Below are 20,593 nucleotides of genomic sequence, written 5' to 3'. Positions count from 1 at the left end.
TCATGTGCTACAATAAAAATTTCCAAACCATCTCAAGCAAAGTATGATTTTGGTATATTGATATAACATGCAATCCAAATCTACGCGAATTTGATGATTTCTACGAAAGCATAGAATAATAAAAACAATGAGAAAAACAATTTCACCAGAGGGGGTTAAACTGTTCAATTCAATGTACAAAGCCTAAATGATTCAGCTTTTTTTGCGGCAACGTCTCCACTCAACAGGCTCTGCCCCTGGATGGACGCCCCAGCGTTGTTTATTTCTTCAAAAATGAAACACATTCTTCTTTCCATGCATGGGTGGGACTGAACAACGTCATGAATCCTGAACCAAACCACAAAGAAAAGAAAACAAGAAACAGGTCATAATCGAATCCGGATTTCCGGCATATACAGGAAGAATCCCACCCATGTCAATGGATTGCCTACACAAGTTCAACACGTATACATGTACTGACAACACACTTCAGAGACAAGAGTGACAAAGAGAAACACACACACCCAAGCACACACACACCCTGACCCAAGCACACACACACACCCAAGCACACAGATGAACAAACAATCCACACCCTGACTAAATGGTGCATCACCTTTATTCATCAATCTTGACATTCGGCACCATTCATCACCTGGTGAAAACTCACTTCTCACTCTCTCTCTCTCTAACCCTAACTCTCTAACCCTCTCTCTCTAACCCTAACTCTCTCTCACCTCTTCCTTTAATCTTTCTTCCCCTGAAAAGATGAAACACACATTTCTCCCCATGTCGAGAATCACGTGCAACGCCACCAATCTGTCAAGACTTGTACATGGAACAAAACGAAAAGTATCATTCTCCTTCACCGCACACCAACACTCCACAGCCAGCCTGCTTTCTGGGCAGAACGGGATTTAACACAAAATTGTACGCTCAATTAGACAACATTAGAAGACTTTATTATCTCAACAGAGAAATTTGTTTCGTGGTGTGTATATTACAACAAACATGAAACATGACATAGAACATGAAACAATGATACAGTAAAATGATGAAATATCAATATTTCCTTGATTGCAGACTCTCGGTGCAAATCATCATATCAACTCACAATTGACATTGATATATCTCCCAACACTCACAATTAAGTTTAGATTGACATAGGTGTCACTTCAACAAAGTTTCCCAATCTACACAGGAAGCAGCCAAGCTGTCGATACCTCTGAAAGTTAAAGAAAGTGATTATCGCGTGTAAAAGCTTTAGGACAGATCTTCCATGGTGAACATGATACATGTAGCGAACATGAAAAGGAACTTGCATTCACAGTGGAAACGCCCGTTTAACCCTCCCGATGTGAGGCTCCCTCCTTTCCAAGACCTCTTTTCTCAGATGTTGTCTTCATAACCTATGTAAATTTACCCCCATTTCAAGACTTCCTCCTTTTTAAGACCAGATTTTTGAGTGGCCGTAAAAGGGGGGTTCCACCGTATAACATTCACAAAACTGAATTATCACTTTTGACGACCCGATGAGCAGCCAGCCCGAATTGTGCAAAAGTGAGGTATTTGTCCCACACACACATACAGTTCCATACATTTTCATTTTCATTACTTTATTGTCCCATCGCTGGGAAATTCGGGTCGCTTCCTCCCAGTGGAAAGCTAGCAGCAACGGAGTCGCGCTACCCAGGTGTCTGCGTGTTTAGGTGTATTCAGCCACCTGCACTTATGGCAGAATGACCAAGGTCTTTTACGTGCCATTGTGATGACACGGGGGTGGGACATGGCTTCCGTCTCTGGGTCTGCACATAAAGTTGACCCGTGTCCGTCAAGGCCCGAATTCGAACCTGCGACCTTCCGATCACAAGTCCAGTGCTCTACCATCTGAGCTACCGGGCCCACATACAGAACAATTTAATGACTCATCTTGGTTAAAATCTGCTGACCATAACGAATAAACAAAATACTCTCAATAATGCTGACCACACAAACAAAACAAAATGAATACGTCTTTAAAAACAAACACTGCTCATTCCTAAAACTCTCCTGAGCGAGTCGTACATTTTGTACGTCTTTAAAAACAAACACCGCTCATTCCTAAAACTCTCCTGAGCGAGTCGTACATTTTTATTACAATTTTTATCCTTTTATTTTTTCGTACTGTAATTGTACATCATTCACACTACCCCTACATATATCTTTCTGACAAATGATAAAAATTTCCCTGAATATCATTTTCATAACATGTGCATTTATAATTGTAACCAGGTTTTATACTGCACATAAATGCTCGCTTTCTTTTGGAGCTTTATCAATGAAAAACAAGAAGTGAGGTCCAGATGAAACATGGATACAACACATTGCTTACTCGTCTGTGAATGTTAGTGAAATACACGTTAACAAATTCAAAACATGTTTTGTGATGCTGAAAAGACAAAAAATACCACAGTGTACCGGGAGTTAAGCATTAACGGCTTTGTCAAAAAGTCATGACCAGTTGCAACATTGCACTCCATCTGTTCACCTGAACACACACACACCCACACTGTTTTCAGATTAACTAAAAAAAAACGTACTTGAAATTTGACAAAATTTAATAAAAACAGAAGCTAAAAGGCAAGCAAAAACACTTCGTTGATTCCTTTTGTAAAGTTTCATTCCTCTTGACTAACAAAGAAACAAAGTAGAAGGACTAGCAGCAGGGGTGGTAGAACATTTGATAAAAAGACATCAGTTCACTAGTCAAACACAAGAATAAGATACACCAAGATTAATAGCAACAGTCTTTGCAACGATTTTATTCCGTCTGTTGCCAGGACGAAAGAAGGCCGACTACATTGTCTCCTGTAAACATGAGGAATAAGACGATTGATAATCAGCAAAGATAAAAATATACATTTTGCACGGACTGATTTTCTTCTTCTTTCATTTTTCAAAAGTCTTATGGAAAAGGAACATAAATCATTAGAAAGTTTAAAAAAAAAAAAAAATGACACAGGGGGAAATAATGTGACACTTTCTCCACTCCTACTCATCATACACTTGCCACAAACCCATCCACCATTTGCACAATTCACACACACACAATCTCTTCGACAGTATCATCACAACTCTTTCTTAATCATTCTGCCCTCTATGATGGCTGCAATGTCTTCCTTGTCGAGTGTTTCATACTGAAGGAGAGCGGTGGCCAGAGCTTTGTGTTCCGCTGTGTGGCTTCGTAGGATTGTCCTTGCCCGGTCGTACGATTCCTGAAAATAATAATTTGTACTTTAAATAACCGTAACCATGCACTTTTGAACAGACTTTTCTCCCTGCGTATCAAGAAAGAATAAAAGGAAAAACAACAGCCAGTGTGTGTAAGCACATGGACATTAGAAGGTCTTCCAGAGTGCTCGTCAGACAATGTGTAACAGGCAGAAATTGAATGCACGGGCGCAGTGGCGTGTTGGTAAGACATCCGCCTCCTAATCGGGAGTTCGAATCCCGGTCGCTGCCGCCTGGTTAAAGTGGAGATTTTTCCGGTTTCCCAGGTCAACTTATGTGCAGACATGCTAGTGACTTAACCCCCTTCGTGTGTACACGCAAGCACAAGACCAAGTGCGCACGGAAAAGATCCTGTAATCCATGTCCGAGTTCGGTGGGTTATAGAAACACGAAAATACTCAGCATGCCTTCCCCGAAATCGGCGTATGCTGCCTGAATGGCGGGGTAAAAACGGTCATACACGTAAAAATCCACTCGTGCTAAAAACATAAGTGAACGTGGGAGTCTAAGCCCATGAACGAAGAAGAAGAAGAATGCACTGTCAAAGGAGGTATCCTTCTGACTGAACACTTGTGGGGACAAATAGGGTTTGATCATTTGAAAGTGCTGGTGTTTTTCTGCGGGCATTTTACGGTCACACCCAAAAGTCATCATGTAAATCAAGCAGCAAAGAGGCTTTAAAATTCACAGAATGTTTAAAATTAGTCACAGTCCTTTTTGTGAAAATAGTTCACCTGACTATCTCAGACCTGGCCAGGCTCTTACATGGGATAAGACCATCCCTCCGCTTGTCCCTGAGTTTGTCTACGTTATCAGTGTTGGCAATGGGTGTCACAGACCTGGGAACCCATACGATTTTGCCGTATTCTGTACGCATGATTGTCGATACTACGATCAGTATGGTCAGTGGGAAAAAAATACGACGAGAAAAATTCCTAGACTACTTTTATTCACAAGCCCATCTTGAAGCCGATCCAGTATTTTGACACATGATTACAGTTTTTGTCAGTAAAAATTGAAACAAGAAGGGCAAAGCCCATACGACTCACATGCTTGACCTTGACATGACCTTGACCTTCAGGGTCAAGGTCAAATAACTAAACCTAGCAATGACATCATACACTAAGAACTGCTTTACACATTTTTCCTAACAAAATACATGTGACCTTGACCCAAGGTCAAGGTCATCCAAGGTCATGCAACACAAAGCTGTTAATTCAAGACATAGGAAGTACAATGGTGCTTATTGGCTCTTTCTACCATGAGATATGGTCACTTTTAGTGGTTCACTACCTTATTTTGGTCACATTTCATAAGGGTCAAAGTGACCTTGACCTTGATCATATGTGACCAAATGTGTCTCATGATGAAAGCATAACATGTGCCCCACATAATTTTTAAGTTTGAAACAGTTATCTTCCATAGTTCAGGGTCAAGGTCACTTCAAAATATGTATACAATCCAACTTTGAAGAGCTCCTGTGACCTTGACCTTGAAGCAAGGTAAACCAAACTGGTATCAAAAGATGGGGCTTACTTTGCCCTATATATCATATATAGGTGAGGTATTCAATCTCAAAAACTTCAGAGAAAATGTGAAAAATAGCTGTTTTTTTAGACAACATATATGGCCCCTGCGACCTTGACCTTGAAGCAAGGTCAAGATGCTATGTATGTTTTTTGGGGCCTTGTCATCATACACCATCTTGCCAAATTTGGTACTGATAGACTGAATAGTGTCCAAGAAATATCCAACGTTAAAGTTTTCCGGACGGACGGACGGACGGACAACTCGGGTGAGTACATAGACTCACTTTTGCTTCGCATGTGAGTCAAAAAGGATTTGTTTTAAATGGAGCCTGTCAAACAGTTGAAGTTGACGGATTTCTTTCGTCCTGTGTGAATTCATAAACACTGCAATGGATTTTAAACACTGCAATGGATTTTAATCTTTTTTTGTGGGGAATTAAAGTGTACAACAAAATAATGAACTGTAGCAGACGACAAAACTGCCGACTCTGACTGAACCGTGTACTTCGTCCGCCGCGCACTACAGAGGCTTTTTTTTTATGGTATGGCACTGTTTTATCTTCTTTATCTTGTGAAAAAACGTTAACTTGAACAAAATATTGGTCCCTTTCATTTCGTGTAAAGCGATCTCGACTGTATAGGTAAACTTAATTAACGATGTGGCGGACACGTGTGAAGCATGTTTGAATCATAGATGTTCAAATGCTGTGTGGAGTATGTTCATTTTTCTGAAATAACACCAAGTTTGTTTGAGAATACTCTAAGTGCAAAACAGGGGTTCCCAGGTCTGGTGTCATCTTGCTTACCTGCAGCAAACGTTTGATCTCCATGTCCACCTGTTCCTGGATGGCGGGGCTGACCTCGTTGACCCTAACCATCGACAGCCCGCTGTCCACACCGTCTCCGTTGTCAAACGTACGCATCCCAACCTGCAGCACACAGAAACAACAATGCTAATGACCAAAAACAAACTCTGTCATCCAACCCCTCATCCAGACAATTAGCAAGCTGGGACAAGAATGCCATAAGCAGACTGTCGTCAAGCCATTATGTACCCACTTTTAGCAAGCTAGGACAAGAATGCCATAAGCAGACTGTCGTCAAGCCATTATGTACCCACTTTTAGCAAGCTAGGACAAGAATGCCATAAGCAGACTGTCGTCAAGCCATTATGTACCCACTTTTAGCAAGCTGGGACAAGAATGCCATAAGCAGACTGTCGTCAAGCCATTATGTACCCACTTTTAGCAAGCTAGGACAAGAATGCCATAAGCAGACTGTCGTCAAGCCATTATGTACCCACTTTTAGCAAGCTAGGACAAGAATGCCATAAGCAGACTGTCGTCAAGCCATTATGTACCCACTTTTAGCAAGCTAGGACAAGAATGCCATAAGCAGACTGTCGTCAAGCCATTATGTACCCACTTTTAGCAAGCTAGGACAAGAATGCCATAAGCAGACTGTCGTCAAGCCATTATGTACCCACTTTTAGCAAGCTGGGACAAGATTGCCATAAGCAGACTGTCGTCAAGCCATTATGTACCCACTTTTAGCAAGCTAGGACAAGAATGCCATAAGCAGACTGTCGTCAAGCCATTATGTACCCACTTTTAGCAAGCTAGGACAAGAATGCCATAAGCAGACTGTCGTCAAGCCATTATGTACCCACTTTTAGCAAGCTAGGACAAGAATGCCATAAGCAGACTGTCGTCAAGCCATTATGTACCCACTTTTAGCAAGCTAGGACAAGAATGCCATAAGCAGACTGTCGTCAAGCCATTATGTACCCACTTTTAGCAAGCTAGGACAAGAATGCCATAAGCAGACTGTCGTCAAGCCATTATGTACCCACTTTTAGCAAGCTGGGACAAGATTGCCATAAGCAGACTGTCGTCAAGCCATTATGTACCCACTTTTAGCAAGCTAGGACAAGAATGCCATAAGCAGACTGTCGTCAAGCCATTATGTACCCACTTTTAGCAAGCTAGGACAAGAATGCCATAAGCAGACTGTCGTCAAGCCATTATGTACCCACTTTTAGCAAGCTAGGACAAGAATGCCATAAGCAGACTGTCGTCAAGCCATTATGTACCCACTTTTAGCAAGCTAGGACAAGAATGCCATAAGCAGACTGTCGTCAAGCCATTATGTACCCACTTTTAGCAAGCTAGGACAAGAATGCCATAAGCAGACTGTCGTCAAGCCATTATGTACCCACTTTTAGCAAGCTAGGACAAGAATGCCATAAGCAGACTGTCGTCAAGCCATTATGTACCCACTTTTAGCAAGCTAGGACAAGAATGCCATAAGCAGACTGTCGTCAAGCCATTATGTACCCACTTTTAGCAAGCTAGGACAAGAATGCCATAAGCAGACTGTCGTCAAGCCATTATGTACCCACTTTTAGCAAGCTAGGACAAGAATGCCATAAGCAGACTGTCGTCAAGCCATTATGTACCCACTTTTAGCAAGCTAGGACAAGAATGCCATAAGCAGACTGTCGTCAAGCCATTATGTACCCACTTTTAGCAAGCTAGGACAAGAATGCCATAAGCAGACTGTCGTCAAGCCATTATGTACCCACTTTTAGCAAGCTAGGACAAGAATGCCATAAGCAGACTGTCGTCAAGCCATTATGTACCCACTTTTAGCAAGCTAGGACAAGAATGCCATAAGCAGACTGTCGTCAAGCCATTATGTACCCACTTTTAGCAAGCTGGGACAAGATTGCCATAAGCAGACTGTCGTCAAGCCATTATGTACCCACTTTTAGCAAGCTAGGACAAGAATGCCATAAGCAGACTGTCGTCAAGCCATTATGTACCCACTTTTAGCAAGCTAGGACAAGAATGCCATAAGCAGACTGTCGTCAAGCCATTATGTACCCACTTTTAGCAAGCTAGGACAAGAATGCCATAAGCAGACTGTCGTCAAGCCATTATGTACCCACTTTTAGCAAGCTAGGACAAGAATGCCATAAGCAGACTGTCGTCAAGCCATTATGTACCCACTTTTAGCAAGCTAGGACAAGAATGCCATAAGCAGACTGTCGTCAAGCCATTATGTACCCACTTTTAGCAAGCTAGGACAAGAATGCCATAAGCAGACTGTCGTCAAGCCATTATGTACCCACTTTCAGTAGGCAAGGACAAGAATGCCATCAAATGATTGCATTGATACCTTCAGCAAGCAACATAATGACGTCATCGTGGAATTTTGGCCTGACTCGTGTTAAACAGCTTTATCACAAGGACACACCTGATTATTTTTATTAGGAACGTGCTTATATTTGTTTCTGGTATGATTAAAAAGATCAAAGAACATTAAATCATGCATTGTCAATCGTATTTGAGAGAACATTTTTTTATGGAGAATGATTTACTTAGTCTAAAGCTCAAAATCATAAAAATCGCCAAGAATCGAGTTATGCCAAAATTCCTCGACATCGATATAAAGAAAGATGGCGAGCGAATCAACCCACGGCCACCAAGACGACTGCTACCACCAATGATCCAGAATTACCGCCACGCGTGACAAATGAGGTGAATCTGTTCAGAAGTCTTCGAAGAAAATTGCTAAATAAACAAACGGAGAAAGAAATGAGATGAACAAGAGAAGAAAGAAACAAGTGAATACCTTTTCTGACATGCCGAAACTCTTGACCATGGCCGTGGCAATGCGAGTGGCTGACTGGAAGTCACTGGACGCGCCTGAAATTGAAGTACAGTGGTCGCCGGTTAATATGACCGCGGTTAATATGACCAGCCGCGTATTATGACCAATTTTACCCGGTCCGGAATTGTCCTTCTTTGTTATGTATTAGAAAAAGCCGCTTAATATGACCACAACGCCGCTTAACCCTTTCAGCACTGCGCCCGTAGATTCTACCGGCGCCTCTGAATGCTCACCAGCGCCTGTGCCGGTAGAATCTACGGGCGCTCAAACCCGTTTCGTTGCAACCCGTTTGATACGTCATTCTCATGAATATTAATGAGAAAAGGGAGGCTACTACGTCTAAAACTTCGTTTGCGATAACAAAGGCTAGAAAGTGCGCGCTAATTTTGGATTTTGATCACGTTTTCTTCGATTTTTGTCGAAACAATGGATAAGCGAAGACGCTTCACTGCCCAGCAAGTACTGGATGAGATAATTGGTGACGATGACAGCGATTTTGATCCTGATATCGAGGATTCGCGATCAGAATCGAGTGAAAGTACTGAAACTTCGTCGAACAATGCACCAGCATTCAACATTGCTTCGATAGAACCACAGGCTTCGACTTCAACTGGAATATCCTGCGATAATTCAACCACAAGACCTGTTCGACTGGCAAGGGGGCGTGGTCGTGCTTTTGACGCAGAACTTTTTGATTTTGAGACTGAGAATGACACAAGTTCTGAGTCTGAAAGTGAGAATGCACCTACGCGACCTGTGGTGACAGCTAGGAGGAGAGGAAGAGGGAGAGGAAGAGGGGGAGTGAACAGAAATACACAACCAGCTGTTGACAATGTGAATGAAGCACCTCTACCTGCAGAAACTGATGAAAATGGCTGGAGTCTGCTTGACTTTCAGCCAGAGCTTGTTCAGTTTGCTAAACATTCTGGATTGCTGATTGACATGGATGACAATGCCAGTTGTCTGGACTTCTTCTCCCTGTTTATAGGAGAAGAACAAATAGCACTGTTTGTGAATCAGACAAATTTGTATGCCCAGCACTGTTGTGAATCTAGACCCGATGCCTCCCCACACTCCATGTTTGCCAAGTGGAAGCCTGTCACTGTGCAGGAAATGAAAGTATTCCTGGCACTGACCATAAACATGGGTCTTCTCTGGAAACCAGAAATCAAACAGTACTGGTCGACAGATCCCCTGTGCACAACACCGTTCTGGGGGGACTACATGGCGCGTGACAGATACCTCGCCATTCTTGGATTTTTTCACTTGGTCGACAACCAAGGAATGAGGCAAGTTTCATTATTTTCAACGCATATTATTTTCTTTTATACAGTGTGAATTATGTGTGTGTGTGTTTTTTTTTCCCTCATTTGTTTGTGTGAGTATGTCATAGTTTATTGTGCAGGGCTGTGTGGTGTATGTGTATTTCTAAAATTATATGTGATAACAGTGAAACTCAGAGAGACAGAATAACCACAAATACAGATCACAAGTACAATTCAGAATGCCATGGGTATTCAAAGTTCAAATTAAAAATTTAGAATGTAAACACAATTGCTGAATTAGAACAACAGATATTATGCATGTATATATTTTACTTTTTTTTCTTTTTTTTTGTTGGTTGTTGCCATATTTCCTTATTTTTTTCATTTCTGTTTCAGAAACCGAGAAGACAAGATCCACAAAGTCCGGCCTCTCTTCGACCATTTGGCAACACGGTTCAAGGATGTCTACTATCCTCAGCAGGAGCTGTCTGTGGATGAGTCCATGGTCCCATGGCGTGGTCGTCTGAGCTTCAGAATGTTCATCCCCAGCAAGCCGACGCGTTACGGGATCAAGATGTACTGCTGCTGTGAGGCCGATACTGGATTTGTTTGTCGCATGCAGGTGTATACCGGTGCCGGTCCAAATGGCCCAGAGAAGAATCACGGGGAGAATGTGGTGAAACGTCTAACACAAGATTTCCTGGGAAAAGGCCACACCATCTACATGGACTCCTTTTTCTCCTCTGTAGCTCTGTATGAGTACCTGCGCCAGAACAACACGATGGCAGTTGGAACCGTCATTTCTGGTCGTGTGGGCATGCCCAGGTCTCTGCACCCCAAGGAACTGAAACTGAAGAAAGGAGAGTTCCGGTTCCGGCGCAAGGGAAATCTTTTGTGCCTCCGCATCAACGACAGAAAGAACGTCTCCTTTCTTTCAACACGCCACACTGCAGCGACTGGTGAAGCTCCGCCGTCAGCCCACAGGAACCAGGATGCCCCTCCTGTCACCAAGCCTGTCGTCATCCTGGACTACAACGCCAACATGGATGGTGTGGACAACTTTGACCAGAACCTGGGCTACTACAGCTTCTACAGGAAGACTGTCAAGTGGTGGAAGAGGATGGCCTTCCATCTGATTCACCTGGCCAAAGTGCAGGCCTACATCCTGTACAAGCAGCAAGTCCGTCGGCCGAAAACACAGTATGAATTCACGAAGGACTTGATACGCCAGCTGCTGAGCGACGTTCCGCTCAAGGTCAAGATCAACGGACCAAAGCGTGATGCTCCTGTTGCTGAGAGGTTGACAGCGCGTCACTTCTCGTGCCACATCCCTGCGACGGAGAGCAAGGCCTACCCACAGCGACTGTGCCATGTGTGCAGTTTTAGAGATCCGCAGAAAGAGGCTCGCTACCTTCGGAAGAAGGAGACCCGCTACATGTGCGAGCAGTGTAACATAAGCATGTGCTACGAGCCGTGTTTCAAGATCTACCACACAAAGGAGGACTACAAGGAAGCTGCAAAACTGGCACTAAACCTGGAATTCTGAACAGTGAGCCTGACAACATCCTGCGGATTTTTTGCTTCTCCCCTGTGCTGTCCCCCGCCCACACCCCCTGTCCCCTGCCCCCATCATCCATGTTATCTTGTGTACATAAAATATGTGTGTGTTAGCAGTGTATTGAACACTCAAAGTTGGCAACTATTAGAATAAGAGTGTAAACTTCAAGGGGACTTCAAGATGTGACAACAAATTTCAGACTGTGTAGCGCTTGTGTTTTTTTTGTTTTTTTTCATAAACTGATAAGGGGAGAAATGAAGAAAAAAAGAAAGAAAAAAACCCTGTGAAACAAGAAAGAATATAACTGTGTATTGTAAAACTAAAATAGTAAGGCTGTGATACTGACAAGGAGTCAGAGTGAGTGGAACACTGCAGTGTTTGGTGTTGTGACAAGGACCAAGTGGAGTGACATAATTTTGTGGTGTTTGGTGTTGATCTTCAAAGGATGTGTGGATGTGGAGGTGAATTCAAATTTAAGGTAAGACAAACTTCTGAACTTTTACTTGTGTTTTTGCATGATTTTGTGTGTGTCTGTGTTTACATGTGTGTGTTGTTGTTGTTTCATAGGTATGTATTGTTTATTTTTTTATTTTTTTGTTCTTTACTATAGTGATCCAACTCACAAATTTAACTAAACACTTCTACACTTTTACACAACACTCTGCATTCAATTCTGAGCATTAATGTGAAATATGAAGGTTCTAGGTTAAGTAGTTTAGAAGTTATGAGTAATTTAAGAAAGTGGCCAGCAGACAGCTCTGAACTGCTGAAAAGTCCCAGGCTGAGGGAGCAGCCCAGCCTGCAGAGGTCCCAGTGCTGAAAGGGTTAATATGGTCACATTGTTTCGAGAAAATGGCAACAAGTTCACATCTTTTTCAGTTTGAAATCACTCGGGGGGAAAAAATACATACGATTTTTTGAAAAAGGCAAAAAGGCGTGCGATATTTTCTTTCTTTTTCGTGAATGAAACTAAAGTGATCAGTGCTCAGTGATCTCTAATGTCGCGATCATTATTCTCTCTCTTTTTTTCCCCGAGACTGAGCGTCATAAAAATGGCAAAAAAGCGTGCGATCTTTTCATTATTTCCCGTGAATAAATGGAAAATTTCTAAGTAAATTTTCATTTCATTAATATACTTACCCGAATCACATAAAGCATTTGACTACGTCTGAGATGCTAGGTACTGAAAAAAACGCTACCCATCAAAAAACAAACAAAGGGAAGCGACCCCTACCAAAAAGCTTGAATAGCTATGGTAACAGCCAGGTTCCCTGGGAGTTACCTCCCATATAGCTACTTCCTCTCTGTCACCACGTGACCGCTCATACGGCTTCAGAAAGACTAAAAACCACAAGCGGGGAAGGAGGGAGGGAATTCACTATGTGATTCGGGTAAGTATATTAATGAAATGAAAATTTACTTAGAAATTTTCCATTAAATTACATATTCTTACTCCGAATCACATAAAGCAGATAACATCAACATGGCGGTGGGCAAGAAATAAACTCAAACTCACCATCACGTTCTGGTCAGAACCTGACCAGCTGCTACAAGTGCAGGCAGAGCACGAGAGCCGTCCTGGCGGAGGGCAGAAATGTCCCGAAGATAATAATTCAGGAATATATCTTCAGAGCGCCAGTACGCAGTAGATAAAACATCATCGAGGCGCATGGAGCGTAGGACTGCGAGCGATGATGCCCATGCCCTCGTTTCATGGGCTCTGGGGGAGTCCAGGGGAAAGGCAGGCAGCGCCCCCCCCCTGTTTGTGCTACTCCAAACATAAGCTTGCCTTATCAGAGAAGTCACCCACCGGGCCAACGTAACCTTTGAGACATCTCTCTCCCGAGTTGTAAGAAGGGAGAGAAACAATAACTTCTGAGACTTGGAACGCAAGGGCTGAGTGCGCTCCAAGTACAAACGGAGGGCCCGAACAGGGCAGTTGGCCAAATCAGGGTCGTCCGGAGCCAACGCGTTGGTCAGTGCCTTGACTCTAACCAACGGAGAGGCCTGCCCCGGAGTCTGATTTTTGGCCAAAAAATCGGGACGGAAATGCAAAGAGACAGAGCCGTCCGACTCGAAAGAAATATCCTCTGGCAGACCCGACAGGGCGTGGACCTCGCTACCCCGCCGGGCCGTCGCCAACAGAAGAAGAAACAGCGTCTTCCGAGTAAGATTATGCAGACTAGCCTCCCGCAGCGGTTCGAACTCCGAAGACCGCAAGAAAGCTAAGACCAGAAACAGGTCCCACTTGGGGGACGGGCACCTGGACCTGGCCTGCTTGAGAGCAGCACCCTTGATTACTGCTGCAATCACCCCCCCGACGTTAATAGATCTACCGATCTGCTTAAGCGTCGCAGAGATAGCTGAGCGCCGGACCCTCAAGGAGGAAACAGACGCACCCTGCGAAAAAAGAAAAGAGAGGTGGTTGGCCACCTGCATAGAGCGAGGCGCCACCGAACTCACCCCCTTCTCCAAGCACCAGGAGGCCCAGGACCTCCAGTGTGAGGCGTAAACAGACGCTGTGGACGCCCTGTGCGAGCGGTCCACCAGATCCAGCGTCAAGGATGACGCTCCCGAGCGCCTCAGTGAGTCCCGAACAACCTCCACACGTGAAGCTTCAGAAGACTGGGCTCCTCGTGTGGAATGCCTGTTCGGGGCTGCACGAGTTCCCCTCGCATAAGGGCGAGAGGAATGGGAGGCCCGTGGGCGAGCCGGAGCAGGTCCGGGAACCAGACCTGCGACGGCCACAGAGGGGCGACCAGCAGAAGAAGAGTCGGCCCCTCCAGCTCCGCCTTTCGAATTACTCGGCTGAGTAATGGGAAAGGCGGAAAGGCGTACGCCTCCAGGCCCGTCCAGGGAATGTCCAGAGCGTTTACTCGCCAAGCCTGAGGATCCGGGAATGGCGAGACAAACACCGGAAGCCTCTTCGAGAACCTTGTGGCAAAGAGGTCCACGAGAGGCTTTTGGACCTGAGCCCAAAGGCGCAGCAGTGCCCCGTGAGTGATGGTCCACTCTGACTGAAGCACTCTGCCGGAGCGACTGAGCTCGTCCGCCAGAGTGTTCAGCCTCCCTGGAAGGTACCTGGCTGAGATCGTGATGTGGTGAAGAGCACACCACTTCAGGATCTCGCAGGTCCTGTCCGAGAGAGACGGGGACCGCGAGCCTCCCTGCTTGTTGATATAGGAGGCCACAGTCGTGTTGTCTGTAAACAGACGAACATGCTTGGCCTGCAGGGAGGGCAGAAACTCGACTAGAGCTAGAGCTACTGCTTCCAGCTCTAGCAAGTTGATATGCCACTGGCTCTGTTCCTCCGACCACCGACCTGACACCGTGTGTAGGTCCGTGTGTGCCCCCCATCCCCGCAGAGAAGCATCTGTAAACAGATCCAAGTCTGGGGGAGGTAGGGCGATCGGAACTCCCTTGCTGATCCATTCCGTGTCCAGCCACGGAAGGGTCGCGGACTGGAACCATCCCTGGAGGGGGACGAGGGCGTTCCAGTCCACCTGAGGAGAGTCCACAAACGGCTTCAGCGCTGCCTGAAAAGGCCGTTTGTGGACCCTGCCCAGAGGAACCAACAGAGCCATGGACTCCATCTGCCCCAAGATGGAGGCGAGAGACCGGAGGGGCGCCTGCAGGAGAGGCAAAGTGGAGCGGATCTGAGCCTGGAGTTTGTCCACCCGACGCTGGGAGGGCTGGACAGTCCAGGCAACCGTGTCGAACGACATCCCGAGGTAGGTGAACGTTTGAGACGGGATCAGCTCCGACTTTGATCGGTTGATCGAGAAACCCAACAAGTGAGCCTCTCGAAGAACCGATTGGGTATGCTGCGAGCAGCCTATCTGGGATTGATTCAGAACGAGCCAATCGTCCAGATAGACCCGCAGACGAACCCCCTGCGACCTCGCCAGAGCGCAAAACTGTCTCACCACCATGGTAAAGATCCATGGTGCGAGAGACAGCCCGAAAGGGAGCGCGCGGAACTGGAAGACCTGATCTCCCCACCGGAAACGAAGCCATTTCCGGTCGGCCGGATGCATGAGAATGTGGAAATATGCATCCGTCAGGTCTATGGAGGTCGCCCAATCTCCTGGGCGCAGAGAGTCCCTGACCGTGGCCGGCGTCTCCATCTTGAACTTGATCTCTCTCAAAAAAGTGTTGAGGAGAGATAAGTCCAAGACGGGGCGCCACGCCCCTGAAGCTTTGGGGACGGCGAAAAGCCGGCCGTAAAACCCCAGTGAGCTTTGGTCCAGGACCCTCTCGACCGCGCCCTTCTGCACCAGGGAGACAATCTCCGCCTGAAGGACGGATCTTGCTTCCTGCGAGGAGGGGGGTCTGAAGAGCGGCGGATGTCGGGAAAGAGGTGCCTTCTCCTCCCGCCATAAGAGACGGAAGCCCGATCTCACAACTCCCACTATCCATTGGCTGTCTACTGATACCATCCAATGGGAAAGTGCCCGGGAGGGGCCTCCCGCCATCACCAGAGTGGAGGGCGGGAGGGTGGTGAGATCGGGAGCGCTTCATTGGGGGTGAGGCTTGCTACTCGAGCCGCCTCGTCCCCTTCCCGACGCCATCCGTTTCTTGCCGCCTCTAGAGCTCTGCTGTGCAGGTCTCTTCTGAGCAGGTTTGGGATGAGAGGCCGGCTGAGACTTCCCTTGCTGGGAAGGCTTAGCTTGCTTCATGCCCTGTAGAGTCATGTCCAGGAATTGAGAATCCTTGTTGGACTGAATCTCCTGTTGCCGAGCGACAAGCGCCATTTGGCTGAACAAGGAGCCCTCCACAACCGGAGACACTCTGAGAGTGTCTCTGGTAACCTGCTCTGCAAACTGAGAGTTGGCAAGAAACAACTCCCTCCTCGCCAAGACTGCGTGTGCGTACTGTAAAGAGGACAGACGAGTCTGTTCCTCGTTTACCTTAGCCAACGCTGTGAGGAGGGAGGAGACGTCGTCCGCGTTCTGCTCTTCGCTGAGCGTAAACGGGACTAAGTCGTCCGTCAAAGACCTAGAGAGAGCCCGAATCAGCGTGTCGGAAATTGAAGCCAATTCCAACAGCTGACGTCCGACTTCCTCCAGGGAGAGGAGAGTGCTATCTTTCACCGGAATGACTGAGTCGCCCTTGACTGGCTTGGCCAGAAGTGCTGTCAAGTCCGGCGTCACCGGCAAGACGGAACGCGGAAGTGCGTAAGACGCAACGAGGTTCCGGCTATGCCGAGGAAGCGCGAGCTTCCGCTGAGGCAATGGCACGAAAGTAGAAGTCTGTGCCATCGTCGCCAGCCAAGGCTGAGATTGTTCCGGAACTGTGCCGAAAGGCACCAGAAACGGAACAGGGTCCGAAGGCACACCACCTGTCCGCCTAGGCGCCGACGCCCAGACTTGCGACAGATGGTAGGCTATGGAAGCGGAAGGAAGGATTAGCCTCCTTAGCCTCCTTAGCAGGTAGGAAATCCGACATCGCCGAGGGTACCCCCGAAGTGGGAGACACCGCCGCAGCCGTGCCCTCCGGGAAATAACGTGAAGTCACCTCAGCTGCTGTGTCCAGAATGACACGCAGCCTTGACGACATTCCCGAAGGAGGCTCTTCACTGGCCACTGATTGCACATCAGAGTGGTCACAGGAAGTGCCATGACCGTAGTCATCCAGAACGCCGGCGGCAGGATACGCGGGATGACCGGAAACCGGAAACCCGTAATCCTGGAAGTGATCCCGACTTGAACCCTGACTAAAGTGCATAGGGTAAGACGGAAACCCATCCGAAGCCACCTGATGTACGTGGGAGGAAGTCGCGACCCCGTCCGGGGGAAGTGACAGCCTGCCTGGTTGAAGCGCCGGAAGCGCAAAAACCTCACGCCGTTGATCACTCTCCTGCAGCCAAGCGGACGTGCTAGGATGAGAGACAGCGTGTCCGGCCGAAGCCGGAAGTGCAGACGTCGAAACCGCCGGGGGCGGAAACGACGAATGCGAGAACTGCGGCTGAGAGCCGTAAAGCCCGGAGGCCAGTTCTCGGTCAAACCCGTCACTGCGGCACTGGGTGCGGGCTAGTGAGGGCAGACACCGAAGCTGAGCGACAGATTCACCATACGGAGTACTGTTGCCAGTAGAGAGCAGGGAGTGACCCCGAGCCAATGAACCGTTTCCCGTGAGGGAATGTCCGAACGCCTCACGAGGGCTGCCAGACCGGTCCGACTTACTTGAGACGCCTGTGGTAGAGGCGGAAGCAGCCTGAGCATGCAGACCGGAAGCCGAGGTAACCACCACGGAAGCGAGGGAACGCACCCCCCCCATCTCCGCAGGAAGGAAAGCGCTAGCGGAAGGAGACGCTCGTTGCATTTCAGTCTGAACCATGGAACGTATCTCTGGGAGTAACGAACTCAAAAAGGAGGCAACGATAGCCCCTTGCTCCGGAGCCGCAGAGGGCGGCGGCGGAGTAACGGCAGAAGTACTAGGACGAGAAACAGTACTAGGACCAGGCGGTGAAATGGGCACCGTCAAAATGGTATTGCGTGCTTCATCCGACACGACCACCAAAGGCTTGGTGCTAGAAGATTTAGGTTTCACTTTGCCCTTCAAATCGGATTTACCCTTACGTTTGTCTGGATCAGCCATGCTGACGAACAACGAAAACGTAAACAAGCAAAAAATTTCACAAGGAAAGTTACTGAAAATGAACGTAAACACGAACCGCAAGCAGTAACTAACACGCAGAAACAAACCAAACTTGCAACAAAACAGTGAACAAGCACAGGTTAAACGCCACAGACAGCAAGTCAGCCAAGCTGACAGAAGCAAAATGGCAACACGCACGTGTTACTGACACACAGAGTCCAAGGGACAAAATATCAGCAACAGCAGGCGAAAACGAACAAAAACCACAGAAAAAACAGAACGGGCTCACCAAACGAAGCCCTGACAGGAGAACGATGGGTTACGTGGCCGGCAAGTGAACAACTCCACCAAAGGCAGCCACAGAAAGCGCACAAAATTTCCAACACAACCTCTCTGCAAGACGCTGAAGTCAGTATGAGCGGTCACGTGGTGACAGAGAGGAAGTAGCTATATGGGAGGTAACTCCCAGGGAACCTGGCTGTTACCATAGCTATTCAAGCTTTTTGGTAGGGGTCGCTTCCCTTTGTTTGTTTTTTGATGGGTAGCGTTTTTTTCAGTACCTAGCATCTCAGACGTAGTCAAATGCTTTATGTGATTCGGAGTAAGAATATGTAATTTAATCTAAAGTGATCATGGAGAAGTTTGGAGCCTTTGACAATGAAGTGAAGGATCTCCTCTGGTCTAGGACCAACACACAGACCAACATCCGTGATTTTTTCCAGGCCCCTAAGTGAACATTTGGACGTGTATATGCCGTTTCTTCCATTTACTTTTCATTCCATTTCAATTTCTTTTCAACGGACGTCATCGATAATGGCTACAATGTACAGTGCACATATTTGATTTTGTGTTTGTTGCCAACAAGTTACATTTTCTTACAATTATTAATTACAAACAAAATGTTTCGTTTTGCAATTTTTTTTAAGTTGTTTTCTCTAACATCGGTTAATATGACCAGCCGCTTATTATGACCATTTTATCCCGGTCCCAAAGTGGTCATATTAACCGGCGACCACTGTAGCAGTTTTGATGCATGCTCCATGACAAGCCTGTCCTTCACTGGGCAGGTTGACTAAGCGAAGTATACTTCTTAAAGCTGGCTGCACAGAGCTTTAGCACTGAGTTTTAGCACAGAGTTTTCGGTAAAACGACTTTGCCAGGTCTTCGTCAAGTTGACTTCGGGCTCAATAAAGGACCGTCTTAAGATTTACAGGAAATGCAAACTCACAATTTCTCCCACACACACACACTCTCTCTCGCACATACTCTCTCATTCACTCACAATAACATACACATTCAGACAGGCACCCCTTCACTCCCTTCTTCTGACATCACAAGAAAAACATATGCAGCTATTACAAAAATTCATAAAGGGATTAGAAGAAACAAAACACATTTTGCTTGGCTTTCATTGGCTGAAGAAGAGTTTTGCCCCATTGAGGCAGGCAGCCAAACAATTGCTGTTAACAAAAAGTGAGCACTGATGGGAACATTTCTAGAAAGCAAAGGGCATCATATGGAACGTTCACTGCATAACTTGAAAATCAGAGTTCTTAATTCAAAAACAGATCCCCCTAAAGCGGCGTATGGCTGCCTAAATGGTTGGGTAAAAACTGTCATACACGTAAAAACCCATTTGTGCAAAAAACACGAGTGTAAGTGGGAGTTTCAGCCCATGAACGCAGAAGAAGAAGAGGAAGAAAAAGCAGATAATGTCATTTTGGAACATGGTCTGTTGAGACGTGCGTTCCGGTCAAGCTCAACCCAACCTGTAGTGACTTTCTCCTGTCCGAAGATGACCTCCTCGGCTGCTCTGCCTCCCATGGCAACGTCCATCTCCGCCTTCAGCTGTGAGATGTTCTTCCCGTACACTTCCTTCTCGTGGATGAAAGACGTCTGAAGCACAACAACAAAGGTGTTGACAGAAGTTGGTTTTACAGTGCTGTTCAGTGGAATTAGTTGCTGTTGTTTACAACAACAACAACAACAACAACAACAACAACAAACAACAACCAGAGATACTCAGAACTCACGTGTCCGAGCGACATGCCGCGGGGAATGATGGTGACTTTGTGCAGGGGGATGGCGTCTTTGGTGAAGAAAGCCACCAGAGTGTGACCGGCTTCGTGGTAAGCGGTCAGTTTGTTGGTCTCCTCGTCCATGATCTTTGACTTCTTGGCCGGACCTGTGACACATGTCAGGAGGGTAAACCCATGAATGTTTGCTCGCTTTTCAGGTAGTAACTGGCTTACTTCTGTGTAAATTATACACAAACACAGGTGCATGTGGAGGGTACATCCTCTGTCTGGAAAATGTTCCTGGCAATCAAAGTCAAGGAAAATGTTCCTGGCAATCAAAGTCAAGGAAAATGTTCCTGGCAATCAAAGTCAAGGAAAATGTTAGTATGTTATACTGCTTAGCTGCCAACTGAAAAGTGCCTGAATACTGATCAAACTGCTTAGATTCAGGTTTGAACCCATCTCACACACACCTGCACCACACACATACACACACCTGCACCACACACACACACACACATGCACACCACACGCACACAGACAGAAAGACAGAGACAGACACACACACACAGAAAGACAAAGACTGACAGACATATACACACAGACAGACAGACAAATACACACAGACAGACAGACAAATACACACAGACAGACAGACAAACACGGACACACACACACAGAAAGACAAAGACTGACAGA

At 46.5% G+C, this 20,593-nt stretch overlaps 1 protein-coding gene across 1 annotated transcript in view; it reads right to left on the bottom strand.

Annotated features, from left to right (window-relative positions):
* Nucleotides 1-580: 580 nt before the first annotated feature.
* The window catches only part of LOC138946891 (ATP-dependent zinc metalloprotease YME1L-like), a 53,710-nt gene continuing 33,697 nt past the window's right edge, over nucleotides 581-20,593 (bottom strand). Inside the window, exons 17-21 of the mRNA XM_070318285.1 lie at nucleotides 19,910-20,061; nucleotides 19,646-19,772; nucleotides 8,415-8,488; nucleotides 5,585-5,707; nucleotides 581-3,233 (exon numbers count right to left, since the gene is read on the bottom strand). Coding sequence (XP_070174386.1) covers nucleotides 3,087-3,233; nucleotides 5,585-5,707; nucleotides 8,415-8,488; nucleotides 19,646-19,772; nucleotides 19,910-20,061 — 623 coding nt within the window. The 3' untranslated portion in view covers nucleotides 581-3,086. The remainder of the gene's footprint in view (nucleotides 3,234-5,584; nucleotides 5,708-8,414; nucleotides 8,489-19,645; nucleotides 19,773-19,909; nucleotides 20,062-20,593) is intronic.

This window comes from Littorina saxatilis, linkage group LG14 (genome assembly GCF_037325665.1).
Source record: "Littorina saxatilis isolate snail1 linkage group LG14, US_GU_Lsax_2.0, whole genome shotgun sequence".
In the NCBI taxonomy this organism is placed as follows: Eukaryota; Metazoa; Mollusca; class Gastropoda; order Littorinimorpha; family Littorinidae; genus Littorina; species Littorina saxatilis.
This window is presented reverse-complemented; position numbering and strand designations above follow the sequence as displayed.